This window comes from Danaus plexippus, chromosome 19 (genome assembly GCF_018135715.1).
Source record: "Danaus plexippus chromosome 19, MEX_DaPlex, whole genome shotgun sequence".
Taxonomy (NCBI): Eukaryota; Metazoa; Arthropoda; class Insecta; order Lepidoptera; family Nymphalidae; genus Danaus; species Danaus plexippus.
The window spans coordinates 1,613,939-1,635,658 of record NC_083549.1 but is presented as its reverse complement, the minus strand read 5'-3'; the positions used below and the strand labels follow the sequence as shown (position 1 = coordinate 1,635,658).

The following is a 21,720-nucleotide window of genomic DNA, read 5'->3' as shown; positions in this document are numbered from 1 at the left end:
TATATCAGATAGTTAGTCTACTGAACATTTTCTTGAATTGAACAGTTAATCTGAGGTTGGACAGATACATTTTTGGTGGCTATGGGTCCTGGATTTCTATATCACCCAGGGTTTTCAGGAGATGTTCTGACCTGGAACCGCACATTATGGCAAAATAACGATATTGGTCCAACTACGGATTGTCTCTGATTTGATAAGTTCTTCTCTTAACAGAGTTGCAATGGACAAACATTCACGAGACGGCTGTAACTTGTTATGGCTTGCCTTTTTAGTACCTTGGATCATAGGCTATAGTTATTTTTAAGGATGCCTCTAATAATAATAAATTTACATGATCATACCCAAATGAATTATGGTTATTACTGAGAAATTAAAGCGGTTAAATACAATCTTACTAAATAGTTAAGTAACTAATTTCGTCTATTCTGTGACTTGAAATATACTCAAAGAAAAATACACCTTACGCAAAGAAGATATGGTAACAAATTCCTTATCTCGAAATTTTATTCCAGTTAAAAATTCACTAACCAATTAATTTAATCTCAATTTAATTATTATTCAACATCGCTTCCGTGATTACAAAAGCGTTCTTTGACTTTTATAGTGTTGATGATCGATCGTTAGCAACCTTACCACAAGTTTGCGTCGTTAGACGAAACACGGATAGTTTTCAGTTTTTTTTAGAACAAAAAACTAGAAACTATCTGTATAGAGTGTGACAGTGCACAAATCGTAGAATGGTTACAATATACAAAAGATAAATTCTCATCACACTCCATACCAACATTTACACGTTTCTCATTCATTAAACTACATTAATTTTAATATAAAAGATTCATGTGTGGAAAACACTTAACGCTTCGTATTTAGTGACGAATCAAACTTGGGTTAAGCATACTTTAAAGTATGTCTTATCTTCGTATAGTGTTTTTTTATCTGTAATAGTGTATGTTTGTCTTCGCACTCGTTTATTTCCGTGTTTATAATAATTCACATGGCTTTTCCTTCTCGTTCATTCAGTGATGATAACCGAGTTGTTTGTCTGTATTATATTCAAATATTAATGAATTACAAAAACTCTTAAGTATTAATTTAATGTGTTTGTATTTATTTCTGAGAATCATAAATAAAATGTATATATATGTGAATTTATTTATTGTCTTTAATCCTTAAAACTATGGCCATGTTTTTAGAATGCACGTTTGTAATTAATTTGTTCAAACTAGGCGCAGTTCAGTTCAATATAAAAGGTGTTAAGCGTCTAACGAACGTCAATGGGAATCGAAAATTTTACTTATCTTTATATGAGAACAGTTTTATGGAAAAGAATGATTTATCACATGAATTTCCATAATGAATCTGTACATAACTATGGAGGAATATTGGCCGTGTTAAGCATTTTTATACTGATCAATTAAATATTACCGTTTTCATTAAGAACATTACTAGTGATATATCACGAAAATGATTAACTGGGTCAGACATGAAATATTTGATGAAAAAATTTTATACGAAGAAGTTTATTCTCAAACCTGCATATATACATATAATAATAATAATATAATAATTTTGTTTATTTCAGACATTTTACACATGTGTCCGTTAAGAGAAAATATTATATATATCTCTATACGAAGTGATAATTTTCATAGATATTGAGACTTTATTTAACAACAATACAAAACTTTCACTATTATGAACATTTAAAAATAATCTTCGATATAGCTATGTTATACCAATAGGAATTAATGTAATCAAATACAAAATGTCAGGCATTTATTGAAATGTAAACAGAGATCCTTATAGGGGTCTGAAATCGTGTCCATCTGTGAATCATATATGGTCCTGGGTTGTATGACCGGCTTCATTTCCTTAGTTATAACCTTCGTTGGTTGAGTTATGGCATTCACTACTAATGTTGTGGGAAATTAATCTCCTTATTACGAATCAACGATGTTTATATTTTTAATGAAACGTGTGATGACGTCATTTATTTAAATATAAAATACAAAGTCGCAGGCAATGAAACGAGTTTTATGTAGAAGCAATCGCTGAATTTGTTGTTGTCAAATTTATCGTCGACATTATCATTAAGTAAATCTAACAAAAACAACGAATAAAGACAGTGATGTAAAAGTAAAAATTTTCATATTTACTACGCGTTTTATTACACTACATCTTATCCGAAGTTTAAGCTTTAAAGTAATCGTCGTCACGGACAGACTAGACGTGGTGAGTATCTGTTACATATATCCGTCTTATATTTTTTCATCTTACATATTATTATAGAAAAACGGTTTTCAGAATTTTACAAATAAAAACAATCAATGAATATTGTAAGAATAAATTTATATACTGTAATATACATGATTTATGAGAAATCAAAATATTTAAAATGTTTTTAAGTACATAAAGGTACTATATATACTACAAGAGAGAGAGAGAGAGATTTAATATACATACTGAACACGCTGAAAAGTTTTATTCATTAAAAAGTCATAAACAAGTCTTATATATAATAAATTATAAAAACATTATATATTTAATGAAGCATAAAATTATAATCACATTTTCAACGTTCGTAATGTACATACAAGTTATACTTGAAATCGTAAACAACGATATTATACAAATGGCAGAGGAAAATAATCCGGTTTAATGATATATAGACGAGATAATTGAACGTATTTTATAAAAATTACGCCCGGATACGGTTTTATATAGGAAATATATGTGTTTTTAATTTTCGAAAACTGAATACCTACTCTGTTAAACAAGAAACATATTAATACAAGTTTCAAATGTGTTTGAGAAGTGATAATTATATAACAGGCAACATTTAACAAAAAAATCGTAAGTTTCTGTTAACTCACACGACAGCTTGACTCTGCATTTGCCATATTTGCCTCCGACTTTGCCGTTTCCATGGCAACGAAAATATTTATAAATTAAATTTGGATACAAAAATATCTGCAGTTCGTTCAGATATTACGTATATACGAGACTATGTCACGAGAACCGGGGAAATTGTTTTTTGAATAATAAAATATATATCTATTTCAAACAATAACCCTTATCGTATTTATTTTTTTTATCGATGCGTTGTCCTTGCTCCCATTAGCAGTATTATTAAGTCAAGGATGTGAGAAATTTTGGATATTATTAAAATTAATTGTTCCAAGTTAACTCAACACAAGACAGTTTCACACGATAAGAAACAAGTGTATAAGTAATTCATGGGCAACCTCTCGGCTGAGACGAGAATTATAATGGAATTGTTTATTATAATTTTCATTGTAAGTAGATATCGCTCAAATGAGTTTCATTTCAGTAAGATCTTTTTTCATTCGTGGACTGTAGTGTGTACGTCAGATTCATTTGTGTTTTTTTTTTATCTATACCTTTTTTTATTTCTGAATTGCACAATATGTCGTCATTTCCTATTTCGTACAGTTTATTTATTTTTACACTATGTATATATTTTATAAGTAATTTGATATCAGCAAGCGTAGTTTTTCTCTGGACCCTTAAATTGTAAAAGAAAGGAAGTTGTATTTTATGGTGATATTGGGTCAGATCAGGTCAGGATTGGTCACGAGACAGCTGCTAGTTAAAATTAGTATACAATATTCTTAGAAATACAATCTTCATTTGACATCCCTATCATTCTTTACATAAAATAAGTTTTTAAAAAAATCCACATCCTTTTCTTATATATATCTTATTTTTTTATTCTTAAATTTTAATTAAGTGCCTCATATTTACTAAGATCGAGTGTTATGTACACTCAAGAAAAAACTTTTCCTAAAATACCTTGCGAAATCTCCGTACTTATGTCCTCAACAACAAACACATTAAACCAGTATCACCAGTATGATAAAAATGTTTTTACTTTATTTATAAAATAATGAACTTTTGTTAATATTACGACATATTTCAGTGAATTTTAAATAAATAATTATCTACATTTGCGTCATTATATCTGGTCTGGATGTGGTCGGACGGCGAGCTACCCTTGCTCGCTTAAATAACATTTAAGTCTACTGATAGCTTTATGGCACTTGGCGAGTTTTATGTGTCACATGAGTTATAATAGATATTATAAAACAGTTATATTAACCGGATAATAATCAAACATTTCAACTTTAATTATCATTAAACGAATCTACAATAAAATATGCAAAAATTCATAATTTTTTTGTAATAAACGTCGTTTTTTTCTGATTTGATATGAACGAATGTTATAACAACGTAAAAATACATTCATTCGTTAAACTAATCAAATCGTTTCGAGTTCAAGCGAGACTGATGGGATTTTTTTCACAAATATTTTCGAATATCCAAATGAATCATCTTACTTAACGTTCAATGTATCAATTCTAGAATATTTTTTCATAATGATTCAAACATCGTGTACAATCATTACAAACGCTAGACGTTTCCTCAACGTTCTACTTACTATGACGTTGTCAAAATTAAGCAAAAATATTAAAACTCGGTCTTGTTATTATGAAATAAAAAGCTGCAAGCTAAGTTAGCTAAGCACATGTTTGATGTTCACACTAATTACGAAGAGCTCACTGTACCTCATTTAACGTAGGTTAATACTATAGCGTACCAAGATTTATGAATGAAAAACTCGGAGTAAGCGTCCGTTTCTAACTCTTCCAAGTATTTTTAATCTTATCTATTATATTACACAGTGATAGTTGGATCTACCCGTCAGCATAATACATATACAAAATTGTCACTTGTGTTTGGTTTTCGTCTGTCCGTCTCTCTATTTAACCGAGGTAATCTTTGGAACGGCTGTACTTATTTTAATGAAACTTTCACTGGGTGAAAAACCAACCATGTTATGAGGCGAAATAAATGGTGCGCCTTGAAATGTATTATTGTAAGGTATATTAAAAATCGTATGAAAGTATTTTTTACGCAAATTAAAAGCTCATAAAATAATAACCTTAATTTATAAATTAATAATTAATAAATAAATATATTTAATGAAAAAATATTATTGTTAAAATTACGTTTTCAGCATTAGAGCAACATAAACGTAGATTTTATCCTATACAAAATATACATCAAATTACGAGTCAGTCGTGTGAATGAGCTATGCATATAAAAATAAACTTGGTATTAATTGTTTAGTGATAATTTGAGTGTTTTCTATATTCTTTTTATTCTAAGATATTGTAAATAGTATCATAATCTATATCTTACTTTTTATTCTCTTATTGTCTTCTTACTTTCGCTATAAAAATATATTTAAACAGAAATAATACTTAATAATATAGAAGACTTTCACGAGTATTTTTTAATAAAACTAATATTTTCGCAAATTTACATTTTTACCTCTTCTGCCCGTGATCACGGTTGGAGCAAAATAACCGAAACGTCAGGAGTATGTAGTTTAAAATAATAAAAAATAAGTTTTATATAATAGAAATAACACTTACAGCAAAACAACAATATGTTGTTCTTTATTCATGAAACCTTAATCTAAAGGTTCCGATAATTAGTCGAGATAACACATAGAATAGGGACTTAATATCTGTATGTTCGTGGGAACACAAAGTTTGTCTTTGACCTTAAGCTATTTAGACTTATACTAAATTGACTATTCATAAAAATACTTTACTAGTTAGGAACATATTTTAATGAAGACTATTATTATAAAATTTGTTTATACTCGCTGTACTTCGCTTCGACTTCGAGCTTCGACTTTGGCCGTACCGAAAATATATTTAAAAAAAAATAAAGGTTATTTAAGTTACTCATTACATCCAGCAAGGGGCAAGAGGTTAAAAATTAAACAGAACAATCAAACAGATAATAAATAGTATACATTTATTAATTAAATATATATATATTTTAATATTACAAACAGACATTACAATTTTATTTATTTGTTTTGATAAAGTCGAGATTTGAAAAATAGAACACTATGAGTGACTTAATAGCTAAAAAAACTGCTCAATGGACTTTCACGGCTTGAGTGTCAGTGATGTAAAGCTAGATTTGCTCAACCATCTTGCATAGCTACAAATGGCTTTTGGGCAACGGATGTACATAAGTCGTTACGAAACTGTGTTCAGTACGCTTACCACGTGTTTGTATTGTAATACAGAACGTTTTCCGTTTCTCTATCAACAATCTACGTTGATATCACGTAATTATTAATATCTGAATATTTTTGAATGTAACCAGACCTTAATGAACATAGTCCTAAAATTCGTCAAGGTTTTTGGGTTTTTATAACAATACTAGGATAGGACATTTACTATTTACTGCATGCTTAAATTTAATCGATTTAATTATAGCCTTCTCGATAGTTATATATGTATATTACAAGTGCGTGGTATCATTCAAATACAAAACTCCCTAATCTAAGTATTAGCAAACGATTTAAGTGTCCAACGTTATTTGCCTAATTGCATAGCCTTTAATTCTAAAATAAAAATACATTTTACATAGAATGCATGATTAATATATTACGTTATATTCTAAAGCATATCTGTCCGTAGTTTAATAGGTTTCAGCTTATTTCTTACTCGTTTACATTAATGGACCAGTTCGTAAACATTCTAAAGCTGACTGCCTCACTTCATCATCAAGGGATAGTTTTATCAAACACATTAATCTTGATATATTTTTAAACAATAATACATAGGCGTATATATGAATGTAAAGTAAAATTATTGTTAGTCATAATAATTACATATTGAGTGAGCCATCGATATTGAGACTCTTGTTTGGAATGGTATACTATCGATAATATTTATCTCACGGAAAATCCAACTTTTGATAGATAAGGTTTTATAGATAAGACTAAAGCAAGAAGTGAATTCTTATAAATAGAAACTCAATTAATTTATGTCTAAACATACATTATATAAAGACAGAATAAGATCATATCAAACACAAGTAAATGGGACAAGATCAACGAGCTCATGACGCGGAAGTTTAACAACGAAGATCAGACGTTTGGGGCATTTTATTGGCAGACATCCAATGGAGGGGACAAGAGTTTTGTTGTGAACAAAGACCTTAGTAGGAAATATATCGAGCAAAAACCTTCTGTGAATGACTCACTCTCGGACAAAGAGACTTGCGACAAAAAAACAATACAGAAAAGCGATGAGACTCGCTCTAATTTTGATACCGAACTCTTGAGCCGCTGTTTCGTACTCGTTATAGGTACATAACTAACGACTTATTTATTAAGACGCGACAGTTACATTTGATTTGTTCGCTTTTATGATACTTATAATAGATTTTTTGTTGTAATAGAGAAACCGTAAAGTTAATCACGGTTTCTGTTTTGTTGGAATTTATTATAATGTGTACATACTACTGACGTACGGTCTCGCTCGACCTAAAATATTAAGCATATTTATTTTTTCTAATGAAACTAATTTTGTTTTAATTTCAAGGGCTGTGTTACGATATTAAATTTAAATAATAATCATTGTAGCGTTGTTGTGACCACAATTTGAAGATAGTAGGTAGATTTTAGAGGAATTTTAACTGTTATTGTTTTATAGGATTTTTCTTAATTTGACGTTAAATCAATTCAGTCTGATGTCATTTTGTTGTAGAAGATGAAATATTCAATTTCTTGCCAGCGTCTCCTCGGTAGAGCCAACATACGAACCGGAAATATATTCTGTTTATTTTTAACCGTACTTTAAGATTTTTTTGGGAATCGGATATAAATATAGAAATGATCGCTGCAATATTTTATTGATATAAATATAACTATTGAAACGTCTGTATTTTATGTACACTTTTTTCTATAACTTTGCCTGATATTTTTGATTCATTCAATATAAAATTATAAAAAAAACAGGTCACCCGCGAGACTATTCCAAATTTACATATATTATTATTAAAAAAATAATTTAATTTTTTTGTTAGCGTATTATTAAACTAAAAAAAAAAACGAGTTAATTTATTGAAATTCAACTCTTGAGATTTTTTTATTAATATATGATTGTATTAATTAAGCTCTCAACATAAATTATTTTTACATTTTTTATATGTCGAGTCGTTCTATGATAGCACTAGTCCAAAGCGAAATCAAATTTTTAAATCGTTTTTGACATCCCATACTTTATTGTGATTACGTAACATAACAAACATTAAATAGTCGGAAAAATATATTACAATGGTTATAAAACTGTGTTCTTATCATGAGTTTTCGTCTCGAACCTAAAAACAGTAAATTTAATTTTTCATTCATATGACCATACATATATATACATACGATCGTTTAAAAAAAAGTTTCGTTCGACGATACGGGTCCGTAGTAAACATACAATAAAGGTCACTTTCCATTAATAACATTAAATTATTGGTACAAAAAACTAGATGGTACCACTTACTATCCTTAAAAATATCATGAGTTCTGCGATTTGAGTTAGGTTAAAACACATCTGTAAAGACATATCTGAGTGTTTTAAGATATACATTTAGTATAGAATATTTTAGTGAAAGTAGAATCAGGTGATTTTATTAGTTATATAAAAATCTCAGACATAACTAAAGATTATATAGAACAATGAAGTGTTGCCAGTTAAAAATATCAAAACATATATATGTACATCCATTTTTGATTATTAAATTATTTTTGTTTGTAAAGAATATACAAAATTTTTCTTAAGTATTTCAAACACTTATAATTTATACAACAACTCATTACAATATAAAGCAGTACATCACCTACAAAACAAATTTAATTGGTTTGACTCATGAGTTGGGCCGATTTCTCTTCATACCAACCACCCACTCAAGAGACATTTGTAAACAAATCAAATAAGGTCAATGCACTACCTACTTTCCCCCAACATCTATTTATTTTTGTATCATATATACATATAATTACAATATATAAACAGAAAAGGCATAAAATATATTGAGACATAAATAATACTTCTCTTGACAATTGGATAAATAAAGATAAGAAAAGAGCATCTAAAGTGTTATAAATAAAATGTTAAGTGCAAGATAATTTGTCTCATTATCACATACAATGATAATCTTATGTTTAGATTTTTTAAAAATGTGCGAAGATGATATTTAAACGACACATAGATCAGAACTGTTACTTTTATTCTTGCAATTGATATTGCAACAAAGGAGTTATTGATCAAAATTGAAAAAAATAATCCTATCTTTTCTGTTTCTCGACAAAGGTTGTTAAAGTTTATTCGTTATGATAAAACTTTAGCTATTAATCCAATATACAAGTACTTATTGAGATCCTTGGTTTTAAGTTGAAATTGCTGGCAAATTTACCACGTTATTTATAACGAGGTCTGTGACATTTACGCATTTTCGATTCTTGGATACCCATTAGCTACCCATTATTCTAGAGCTTTCTTAATTTAAAAATAATATTATGATATTTTTTTTTTTGCAGAATGTAGGTTAATCAATTTATGATAACAATTTCTATACTTTATATATATGTATTTGCGGTATCTGTAAACCTTTAAAAAAATATTTGTATACATTAAATTATTTGAAAAAAAAAAATATGCTTTTGAATTCTATGACCCACTACTTTATTCCGCTTGTACACAATAATTTCGATGGAAGGTAGTACCCAGTCTTTTTAAAGCATTATAATTGTAATGATCCATAAGATACGCAGAATTATTATATTTATTTTGGTATACTAGCAGCATCCAATATTCTAAATTTGAAATTTTAATATATATTACATATTTTTAATAGTCAGTGAGAACAATACATTAATGGTTATATTGTGATGAGATTTGTAAATAATCATCAGTATTCCATATGTTTGAAAAATGATATTTAATTAGAAAAGTGAGAAGAATATAAAAAAGAATAGGGGAAAAGAAGACATTAGAAGAGCTCAGAGCAATGATGTGAGAGAGGCAATGTCTAACAGTGGATTAATTACAGATAATAACAAAATATACATTTGTTTTACTGAATAAACTATCCTCTAAAATAATATTAAAAATAACTTAATATACTTAATTTGAGGGTTGTTGGAAAATAGAAGCAGTCAGATTATAGCTATAAAATGATGCCATTAAAAATTTTTACTTAAGGAATAAAATAGTAACTTTTATATAACACAATAATGAATATATTTACAAATCAAATAATTACCCATTAATTTAATAGATCTTTTTATTATTGAAAATTATTGCAGAAAGAATATATGAAAATAAACATGTTTTTAAACATTTTGTTTTTCAAACTTACTTAATAATATTTAAATTATCCCCAATTATAAAGTCTGATAAGATTTTGTTTAAAAATTTATACTTTTATTTTCTGATAACTAGGTAACATTCAAGTGATAAATAGATCATGTGCTCAATGTTAATGAAAAGAATATATAACATCAGTTTGTAAACAAGATTATTTTAAATCTGAAAATGAATACTAAAACATTCTAGACACATTTAATAGTTTGCAAAAAAATCTATGACCAATATTACAATTAAAAATGTTCTCAATTCAAAACTAATAAAATATTAATTTTGTTAAACAGTTTTTTTGTTAGATATCAGATCAAGAATATATTATTAAGAACATGTTTCAAATATCTGAATCATTAAAAGATCTATTTATAACGTGTTCCGAATGCAGAACACTTGAGATTGTAATCAAACGTGGATGTAACTGTTAATATGTACACTTCATAACGGAAAAAACATGCAAGTAATTACAAGTCAATTTATTCCCATAGCAGTTTATACATAACACAGCTTATTTCAAATATTAGTATGATAAGCTCGTTCTACTTACTTTTAATCGTGTTAGATTTCCATTTCGTGCAGAGTTGAAAATGTGATAAGCGGCTGTTTTGAAATCCATTATGGTTTTTCTTACGACGTAGGAACTTGCAATAATCGAAAAACACTTCAAGAATAGCACTTTCTTCTAAGAATAATCATTTGAAAATGCACTGTTTCACGTATGGAACAAAGCAACCACAATATATATTTTCAAAACACTCCGTCACTGCACTCTCGCTTGCTTATCGTTATCGAACAGCTGCAGTCGCAGGACAATCACAATCTGCTTTCATAAGAATTCCAAAGGCAAAAATGTGGTTGTGACTATAGACAATATTTAAGTGTCAGATACGTCAAAATGACAGCAAAGTTTATAGTAACCCGAGGTACCTAGTTATAGGCTAATAAAATAATATAAATATACATCAAAACTTATAAATATTTACTTTATCTAAGATTTAATGTTTCAAAAAAATATTTAATATTTAATTAGATTTTTATATGTGCTGGTGTGACAAGTTTCTGAGATCATTTATTTTATTTATCCTTCATTTTAATAAAAAATCTCTTTCATTCGCTTAGTTTAATACATAAGAAAAACATCAATTATAATTTTTATTAATAAATTTTATTTTGGTTTCTTAATTTATCACATTTGAAATATTTGCTACCCCGGGTGAATGAATGATGGATGTTTCATGGATGTGACTTGACAGACAACAAAAATTGCGGCGTGGATTGATGGTTAAATCTTACGAGATACTAACTGTTGCTTATTAATTGTTACAGTTATTTTGTAAAAATATACTGTAGAAATTCAAAGAGAAGTTAGTAATTGCGTTCATAGTTGTGTGTATCAAGATAATGACTGATAATTTAAAAGTTTTGGGACAAAGTTTGTGCATATCATTGTCTTTAGCGCCTTGCCGCGGGTCTTTCGTGCGTTGTGTTTTATAGCAAAGGCTGAGGAGTAAGAAATGGTGCCTTTAATGTTAGTTTTATTCGGATCAAAAGAAAATAATATTTGATTGTGAATATAAAACTTTGTTTAGTTGAGTGACAGAATGTATCCGACGCCGACGCGGCACCCCGCTGCTGCTGTGAGGGTTCGTAGTTAAATGACTATCAGGTTTGTAAAGTTAAAATTGGTTTTGTATCATTAAAAATATAAATTTTTGTTACAGGGGCCGCAGCCCGCGACTGGACCTATTAAGTTTACGATAGCAGATACTTTAGAACGTATTAAGGAAGAGTTTAACTTTTTACAAGCACAATATCACTCGTAAGGACATTGAAACTTCTGTGTTATACAATTAGTAAACAAAATAATTTGAAAAGTTTACAAACAAATATAAATAAATACAAGTGCTGTGATTCAATTTACTGCTTTGTTTTTTTAGATTGAAACTAGAATGTGAAAAATTAGCCAGTGAGAAGACTGAAATGCAGAGACATTATGTGATGGTAGATATATTGTAATTAATGGAAAATTATTCTATGGAATATGTAATAAAATTTTTGTTCACTTTTATTTGCAGTATTATGAAATGTCATATGGTCTTAATGTGGAGATGCATAAACAGGTGTGTTTCATTATATTAGTCATACTTACAACACATGTATGTTTATACAAGTATAATAACAATGTTTATGGTTGGTTGATTATAATATAACATTTTCCAGACAGAGATAGCGAAACGGTTAAGCGCAATAATCGGCCAAGTGCTGCCGTTCTTAGCTCAGGAGCATCAACAACAAGTCGCGGCTGCCGTGGAACGAGCTAAGCAGGTCACTATGTCTGAACTTAATGCTATTATCGGGGTAAGTAGACCCTTAAAGAACATAAAGCTCAAGAAGTAGATTCCTTTAAGTTATTATCATGTGAATACATAGGTATATATATATCATGCACTTAATGATCATCTAGTATTAATAATTTAGCATGGTTTTATTTAATGTTGTCCGCAGCAACAGCAACAACAAGGTCTCCAGCAACTCCTTGTAAGTTACAACTATTGTTGTGCTTGGTATTTTTATTATTTTTTTTGTTTGTGATTAACACCGACCCTCATTTAGGATAACGATGGTGTATATTAAAATATTAGCTGCGGTCTAATTTCACATATTTCATATAAAATATTCTTCAAATTCTTGTATCAACGATGTAATAACTTTGTGTGATTTTTTTGTATTTTTATTTTAATAATTGTAAGAATTAATTTTATTTTCATGTACTATATATATCGTTGAAAGTAAATTGATATAGAATGAACTCGTTATGTGCATGATTTATTTGTTTTGCTATAGATTTATATTTGTGTTACACTCATCATTTAACAGAATTCACTCATCGATGTTAATATAAGGAAAAATTCACATTCATTTATCATTTATTCCGAGTTAATGGTGTTCACATAATACGTAACAGATTAATGTTTTTTATTGTCACTAACTTTATATTACAAGTAAATTGGTAACACGTAGTTTTTTCGCTTACATGCACATAAATTTCTTTGCGATTTAAGTGTGGAGATTACGAAATGTTTGCTTTTTAATTCTATTATATTTGATTACTTATTGTAATATTGATAAATGTAAATTTATTGCAATAATAAAAGCTGTATACATATGAAGTATCATCAGGGTGTTGTTTATGCCATCATAAAACTCATTGAACTGGTTACTGAACATTAAATGTTATTTTAAGTTTCTAAACGTCACCTGTCATAATACATTCGGTAGCGATACCAAAAATGGCGCCGATTATACGATAAGCTGCATCAGATAATGGTTTTTTTGGCGCGAATAATTATAGCGTCAGGGTTGTCGCACTGTATGATCTAAGTTATATAGAACATAACATAACTTGTGATGTGTGGTAGCAACAGATCCACGCGTCAGGGCTGCCACACGGTGTTGGAGGGGCGCTGCTGGGTGCTGGTGTTCTGTTCCCTGGAGCTCCTGCGCCACCACACTTGCCGCCACCCGCGCATAAGGTGAGTCGGGGTTGTCATTTATGACATATTCATATATATATACTTATATACATTATGTATATATTTTTTAGGGTTGTAACTCGTTTAAGACAGTAAGAGTTGGTATGGATGTTAAAAATTCTACCTAATTTAAATTTGCTAAAGCCTTATGATATTGGTTTACATATTATACAAAACAAAAAACAATAAGAAACTTAAAAAAATACCTATTTCTTTTCATTGTAAGTTCAGTAAGCTGATACTTTTGTTGGTAATAAAAAAGTATTTATAAAAAAAGAAACAAAGTCATAAGGTCAGCATATAAATATCTAAATATGAATTATTTGTAGTAATTAAGTTTGGCTTTATCAGTTGCACTTTATATAGTGAGGTGAGAAATAGTTATAGAATAAACATCCTTTTAAAATATACAATATTATTAAACTGCTCAAAGGTTTTAGATTTTTTAAGTACAATGAGATTCTATAACTGAGGCTTAACCGTCCGTTTTTCAGTCCGAATGTCACCAGGCTTTAACTCGTAAATCTTGTTAGTAAAACAGTTGAAATGTTCACGGACTATAAATTTAACCATCTTATTTCACAATCAATATGACATAACAGATTAAAAAATATATTTTTATGGAGGAAAATAGTACGAAATCGACTCGCACTTGGCCGATTCTCATCCGTTATTTGAAGCAATTATTTTGACTTGAGAGTAATAAATATGTGATATGAAACGAAACCACGCCGAGTTCACGATCGTATTTATTGGCGACTCTTAAATCAAATGTTTTATGTTTACAAAGTAAACGTAGCCTTTGACTCGTGATATAGGTGATGACAATATTTTGTTTTATTAGATTTAATTTAAAAATTACTTGGTCTATTCTCTAATTCTGTAATCATAAAAAAAAATCATGATTTAGTATTTCGGGAGATTTTGATATTTTTGAATTAGGAAGCTTGCATAAAAATATTTTCGTGAGGAAAGTATGCTTAGCACAAGTTTTCATCGTCATACGTCAAGTCATATGTTATAGAGAACAAAGTACATATACATATATATTATATTTTTTTAAGCCAGAATACATATTCTGTATGTAATAGAAAACAGAGATGGCGAATTTTGTATATAAAGTTATACAACTCGAACTATGATATTTAATGATAATTGCCTTGGTACAGGTCTACTTATGTAACTATTCCAATAGGTTTAACTATAATTTTGACCACATAAGATGATCTCTTTAAATCTTATAAACCCTAGGAAATACTTTGACAGTTATTTATATATGTACAAGAATTAATAAAACTTATATAAGTACTATGTACGTCAGTATTAATGAGAATAATATAATAATCTAAAGTATATGTAGGTACATTTGGTTTGCCAGCAGTAAAATAAATGTGTACCTTTATTCTTAAGAAATAAAGTTTATTATTATATGCAAATATAATCTCGACAAATTATATGTATTTTACGTTTTAATTGAATTCAACTTTAACATTAATCAAATAAAGATAAAAATTTAATGCAAATCCATCGAATTAAGACTAACTTTGCAAGAGATTACTTATTATTCAAAACAAATTAAGACCTTAACTGTAAAAGAATATGGCTTAAAATTAAATAAATGTACATATAATATCTAACCTATCAAGAGTTCATATATATATTGAACTGTATCGTCTATGAAATAAGGTTTAAAATCATATTTAATGTATGTTAAGGTTGAGCTTCCTCCGCCCGCTGACATTAAGCCGCCGGTGTTAGCGAGCGGCCCTCCCGCGCCGCAACGAGACGACGATCGGATACCCACGAGAAATATGAACACACAGGTTATAAACTACGCAGACCTATATATATTAATATAGATATAAATTATGTTTACTCATATTAATTTTCTTTACACTGTACATTTTTAGTAAGCAGTCCAAGATATTAATAACGACTCAAATATATATTCAAAAGACATAAAAATTGTTTAAAATTCGAATCGTGTCGCGACAGCTTAGTTGGCGAAGGGAATTCTCGAAATTTCCGATAAGGCCCCAACTCACATACACGAATCCACCTCGTGGTTGTGAAGCTTTCATTAAATATTTTCTTTTTGAATTTTAATCTAATCACGTAGCCTAGCGTCGTTTTTATGTTAGCATCAAATAGGTAAATTGAAAATCTATACATTTCACATCTCGTCTGTCCGTGATCGCGTTTGCTACAAAGTAACCGAAACGTCGGCAGTATTTATTTAAAATAATTAAAGAACGCACAGTAATCCGAAAATATTAGTTTCATTTAAATGAATAGGTACTCGCGAAAGTCTCAGATCTCATTATGAAAATTTATGCGTATTATATGAAAATAGCGTCACTGTGCATTACAGCAGAGGCGTTCGTTGTCACCGCACGAGCGCGAACAGAAGTACAGGCCCAGGTCGCCGGAGCCAGAGACGTCAGACGTGAAGAGGAGGAAGGAGGAGAAGGTGGGGCATGTGAGTCTGTGTAGTGTATGTGTTGTTGTTTACTGACGCATAGGAACTGCCCGGCTGTTGCTTAAAAGATATCGATAAAGAGTAAAAACAAACTAACATAGCTTCTGTGATATCGATAAAAAAAGACATCACTAGATTTTTTTTGTCAGCTCTTAAATTACCTTGAATGTATATGGATGGAATTAAATGTCACGGATATGATTTAAACGTAACAATTTAACAATTTTGTTGTGTTCGATTTTTAAATTTTATTTTTGTAGTTAAGGTATTGGTAGAACAAAGATATACAAAATTTTTTGGTTCGAAATTTAAATTAATTTTTAAAGTGAAAATATTTACCGACTGAAAAACGGTTGTTAATTTTTTTAACTTCTTTAAAGTCAATTATGAAATAAGTTCTTTAACGTGGTTTACAACAGAATAATTGGTAGAGTAATGTTGATTTTTTCCATCGATTTATAAAAGCTCAGTTTGTTCGCATAAATTCATTGGAATGTCACGTGATAAAAAACTGTTTAGTTTTAATTTCCTACTCTTTCTATTATACAACTTGTGTGTGTGTGTGTATGCGTTTGCGCGTGTGCGTGTGCGTATATTTAGTTGTGTGTGTGTGTGTGTGTCTATATTTAGTTTGAAAATAACTCTGTTCTTTAGAAAGTTTTATTACTTTGAACAATTTTCCTTTAGACAACAGTCGGGCAACAACTCCGAGCTTACAAACGCTTTAAACATTCCATAGCTAGCGGTCGCTTTTACCATTTATCAATATATTAATTGTGACTACAGTGATTATATTACATTCTAGGACAGTGATGCCGAGAAGAGCGACCAGGACCTGGTTGTGGACGTGGCTAACGAGGTGAGGGCCCCAAGGAACTGATAGGAACACTAGATGTTATATCAATGTATATATTTGTATGTCTGCATGCAATGATAAACATCCTAAACTTAATAGCCATGGAGTGGGTCAGTTAGTGATTTTTATTGTATATATTTACCATTGAAGACGACATGAAATTTATGAAATCAGGTCAGTAAATTGACCTGTGACTTATAAAGGTTATAATTAGGACGGGAAACCTTACAATTAGTGCAATTCTGTTGAATCGTAACAATATTAGGTACATATTATTTTTTTAATCAAATGTCTGAAGTGTATATAAATAAGTACTTAAATAATAAAAAGAAAATAACACTTAAATATATATGTATATGAATTGTCTAAACCGACTTGCTGTCTCAAGAGTAAATATGAATATTTCTTTAATTTGCATACAAAAAAATCTTTAATAGATCATAATATTATAATTATTAAGTATAACAAAAATTAAACAGAATGATATATAAACACTCTAGTATATACTCTCCAACAAAAAAATGTTTTTAAAATGACAGCGTAAGCAATACAATGGATGAATAATATTCGGTCCTTGAAGATTCCGATCTGATATTATCACATAATATTTATTTAATATCTGAAACCAAAATGTACGTTTCGGCATTGTTTATAATCTTTGAGGTAGAGAGACTAACCTATTTAAGGTGCCTACCTAACGCGCGTTAGGTAGGCACCTTAAACCTACATCTTGGTAGCTTGTCCCAGCCACTGTGACGCTCCTATTCCTGCAACGCGATGGACCCGGCACCCACACGGAGGATCCATGAAATGCTGAGAGGTTTCGTCTCATATATTATTAATATGGCATTATTTTGCCTCCAGGAGGAACGCGGCTCCCCGAGCGCGAGAACGGAGGGCGGGGAGCGGGCGGAGAATGGCCCGAGACCTCCCTCAAGGTCCGGCTCGTCCTCCAGCAGATCCACGCCTAAGAGCTCCAAAGACGTAAGATATAATATAATATAATATGCTCGTTAGTGTAAACTGCATGTTATATGTACAACCTACAATATGTGAAAGCAGTTGTATCAAATATCATATATAATATTATTTACTTTTTATTGTATTATACGGTAATTGGAACTCGAATTGTTGATTTTACACAGCATTTGATGGAAACTATTTACATTTTTCGGTATATTATTTATATAAAAATGTAATTTACTTATAATTTTTTATTTCAGACTAATAAAAGATATATTGAAATTAATATATTTCCAGGAGAAACCAGGAACTCCGGGGGGCAAAGCCCGAGCTCCTACTCCGACGGGCCGGTACGCGTTCCCACCTTACGCCTATCGACCGCCGCTGCCTTATGAAGGACCGTTAGCAAGGACTAACGGCCTGCCTCCCGCCAAACCGTACGACGAAATATTATTTATCATCAAAAACACTTAGAAGTTATAGTTAATAGAGAAATTTTTTATCAGTTTCTATAATTAATCCACGTAAAGTCCTTTGGATACAAAACCTTATTGTATACATGAAATAGAAGTAATGGATGTTATAAATATCAACACTTTAAAGCCGTGTCATTAGTATTGTAAATATTTTGAATATGAGAGGCGAGTAGATTAGGAATGTAGAAACTGTAACCAGCCAGTATAATAATATTGTCTAACATCTTTCAGTGCGTACTCGTACCACACGTGCGGCGGCCCGCTTCAGCCGGTGCCGTTCCCGGCAGACGCGCTAGTGGGGCCCGGCATACCTCGCGGCGCTCGACAGGTGGCGGCTCTGCCGCACGGCGAGGTCGTCTGCGCTGTCGCTCTGTCGCTCAGCGGCGGCTCGCGGCACGCCTACACCGGCGGCAAAGGCTGCGTCAAACTATGGGACATCACTAACCCCGGACCTAACATGGAACCATTGTCACAGCTCGACTGCCTGGTTGGTTGCGTTTAATGTTTATACCTTCCCTTGTGATAAATTTGTATCGACTAACCTAATAACAATACGGACATTTACGACAGTTTGCATTCACAAACCGAGCTTAACACTCATCTAGAGCAGTGATATACAAATAAACCATGAATTCACTTGAAATTCTATGTATGTACGACACACTCTCTCTCTCTCACACACACACACACACAAAATTATTACGAGTTAAAAAGAAGTTAAAATTATAAAATGATATAAAAAATTAACAAGTATTTCATTTTCAAAATATAATTATTGGAATTTAATAATTGTTTATAAATATATTTACAGCAAAGGGATAACTACATACGGTCAGTCAAACTGTTACCGGACGGTCGTACACTGTTAGTAGGGGGCGAGGCGTCTAACCTTTCTATTTGGGATCTATCTTCACCCACGCCGAGGATCCGCGCCGAGCTCACGTCGTCCGCGCCCGCCTGCTATGCACTCGCCATAAGTCCCGATTCTAAGGTTACTAAGGAATTTTATTAAAATCTAAATAGAAATTGCATAAAGAAAATTTCATAGACAAGGATTTGAACCTGTTTCTGGAACATTCTAAACATACTGCTTTACCAATAGTTGTGTCCGTAAAGGAACTGGATTGTTTTATTCACATAGATTTATCGTGTTACATTGGTAAAACTAATTTAAGTAATAATCAAGTTTTCCATTCATAAAATTACTCACATATTGTAATATTTTTTTAATGAAATGCTGGGGTAAATGGTAGTTATATATTCATAATGATGACAAACTCTGACCTTATATATTTACTTAGACGATTTGAACGAAATTTTCTTATTCACAAAATAAGATACCCCTTTATTATTACATACTTATTTTATATTTATACAGCTATTAATTCAGTTTAAGTTAAAGGCAAATTCTCTTAAATACTATATAGAGTGTACTGTAGTTTTATTTATATACAAACTTCAAGTAAATTTGGTGAAGACAGCTGATTACATAAAATTATAATATGCACTGTTTTCAGGTATGCTTCAGTTGTTGTTCAGATGGCAATATAGCAGTATGGGATCTCCACAATCAAACATTAGTTAGACAATTCCAAGGTAAACATATATAATTTATATTCATCACCTTAAACGCATATTTATATGATATGATATATATTTTATATCTACAGGTCATACAGACGGAGCGTCTTGTATAGACATCAGTCCGGACGGTTCCCGCCTGTGGACGGGCGGCCTCGATAACACAGTGCGGTCGTGGGATCTCAGAGAAGGCCGTCAGTTACACCAACACGACTTCTCTAGTCAGATATTCTCATTAGGATACTGTCCTACGGGTAAACAAATTATTCTGGTTATAATAACGTTATTAAAGTTAAAGCAATGTCGAACTTATATGTTAATAATGTTTAAATTACAAAATATACAATGCAAAATTCATAGACACGAAAAGAATTTCAAGCTGCCCCCTTTTCGTCCGCCCGTGATCACGGTTGCTTCAGAGTAACTGAAGCGTCGGAGTATGATGTTAAAATAGTTAAGAACGCGTACTCAAGCCGAAAGTATTCGTTTTCGGACGGTATACAACGGGTGGTAATTTGTTGCGATTTCGAATTGTCTTCGTGTATATGAATTTTTCATTCTATACCTTATTCAAATTTTAATTTAGATAGTTAATAGATTTCTTATATCACATAGCATATACAGTTAATTTCACATTCGTTTTTGTGTTAATGAAATTGTTCAATAATAATAATAAAATAGCTAACACACACTATATAGAACTTGTAACTACTTCAACAAAATATTTATATGATATATATATATATATATATATATATTATTTTTGATTAGTTTCTACTCAAAGATTAATTTTGGTTAATTTTATAATTAACAAATAAGTTCTTTCTTAACTACTAAGATCATATATTTGCAAACAGGTTCCTGGCTGGCTGTGGGTATGGAGAATAGTCACGTTGAAGTCTTACACGCGGGGAAACCGGACCGCTATCAACTTGTTCTACATGAGTCCTGCGTGCTGTCACTGAGGTTCGCAGCCAGCGGCAAATGGTTCGTCTCCACTGGGAAGGACAACTTATTGAACGCGTGGCGGACACCTTACGGAGCTAGTATATTCCAGGTAATTACTTGTAACTATCATTATCGAAATATATTTTTGGTAATTTCTGTGTTTAAGATACTTGCTTCAGTAGTATAAAAATTTTACTAAATTGTTTTATTCATAGCCAACCAATAAGTGTTCAAAGTAAACAACAATTACATAATATGTCAATAAATAAATCACTCTATGTCTCATTTAACGTAAGCTGTATAAATATATAAATATGTATTGCATTTCACAGTCAAAGGAATCATCTTCGGTGCTGAGTTGTGATATATCTTCGGATGATAAGTTCATAGCAACGGGTTCCGGCGACAAAAAGGCTACAGTGTATGAGGTGGTGTATTGAGACTGAGATTTTACATCCCAATGGTTGACTGGGTGAATAAATGGTCCATTGTAAAATGCAGTTTTATTTTCTATTCGAACCCTTGCTTTAATTATAACATTAGTATTGTTGAGAGTAATCTAATACTGTCATCTTAATTATTGTATGTGTGGAATGCAAAATGAATAAGTTTGATACATTTTATATGTGTATGTTAC

General features: G+C 30.6%; 2 protein-coding genes across 15 annotated transcripts in view; one reads left to right on the top strand and one right to left on the bottom strand.

Annotated features, from left to right (window-relative positions):
* Positions 1-11,089, bottom strand: part of LOC116767848 (protein fem-1 homolog CG6966) — a 39,036-nt gene extending 27,947 nt beyond the window's left edge. The window contains exon 1 of the mRNA XM_032658346.2: positions 10,795-11,089. Coding sequence (XP_032514237.1) covers positions 10,795-10,863 — 69 coding nt within the window. The 5' untranslated portion in view covers positions 10,864-11,089. The remainder of the gene's footprint in view (positions 1-10,794) is intronic.
* Positions 11,090-11,478: 389 nt separating this feature from the next.
* On the top strand, positions 11,479-21,579 carry LOC116767948 (protein groucho-like). 14 transcript variants are annotated; one of them, XM_032658540.2, is made up of 18 exons: positions 11,479-11,890; positions 11,969-12,066; positions 12,185-12,248; positions 12,323-12,367; positions 12,468-12,572; positions 12,753-12,785; positions 13,673-13,780; positions 15,496-15,603; positions 16,152-16,274; positions 17,065-17,118; positions 17,980-18,099; positions 18,376-18,515; positions 18,786-19,041; positions 19,366-19,545; positions 20,072-20,150; positions 20,225-20,389; positions 20,993-21,192; positions 21,416-21,579. In XM_032658540.2, the coding sequence occupies exons 1-18, from the start codon at positions 11,849-11,851 to the stop codon at positions 21,521-21,523; spliced, it is 2,028 nt and encodes a 675-aa protein (XP_032514431.1). In that variant the 5' UTR covers positions 11,479-11,848; the 3' UTR covers positions 21,524-21,579. The 14 variants fall into 14 exon arrangements, with proteins under 14 accessions (XP_032514431.1, XP_032514428.1, XP_032514425.1 ...); XM_032658537.2 differs by having other exon boundaries at positions 13,667-13,780; XM_032658534.2 differs by having other exon boundaries at positions 12,468-12,605.
* Positions 21,580-21,720: the final 141 nt, after the last annotated feature.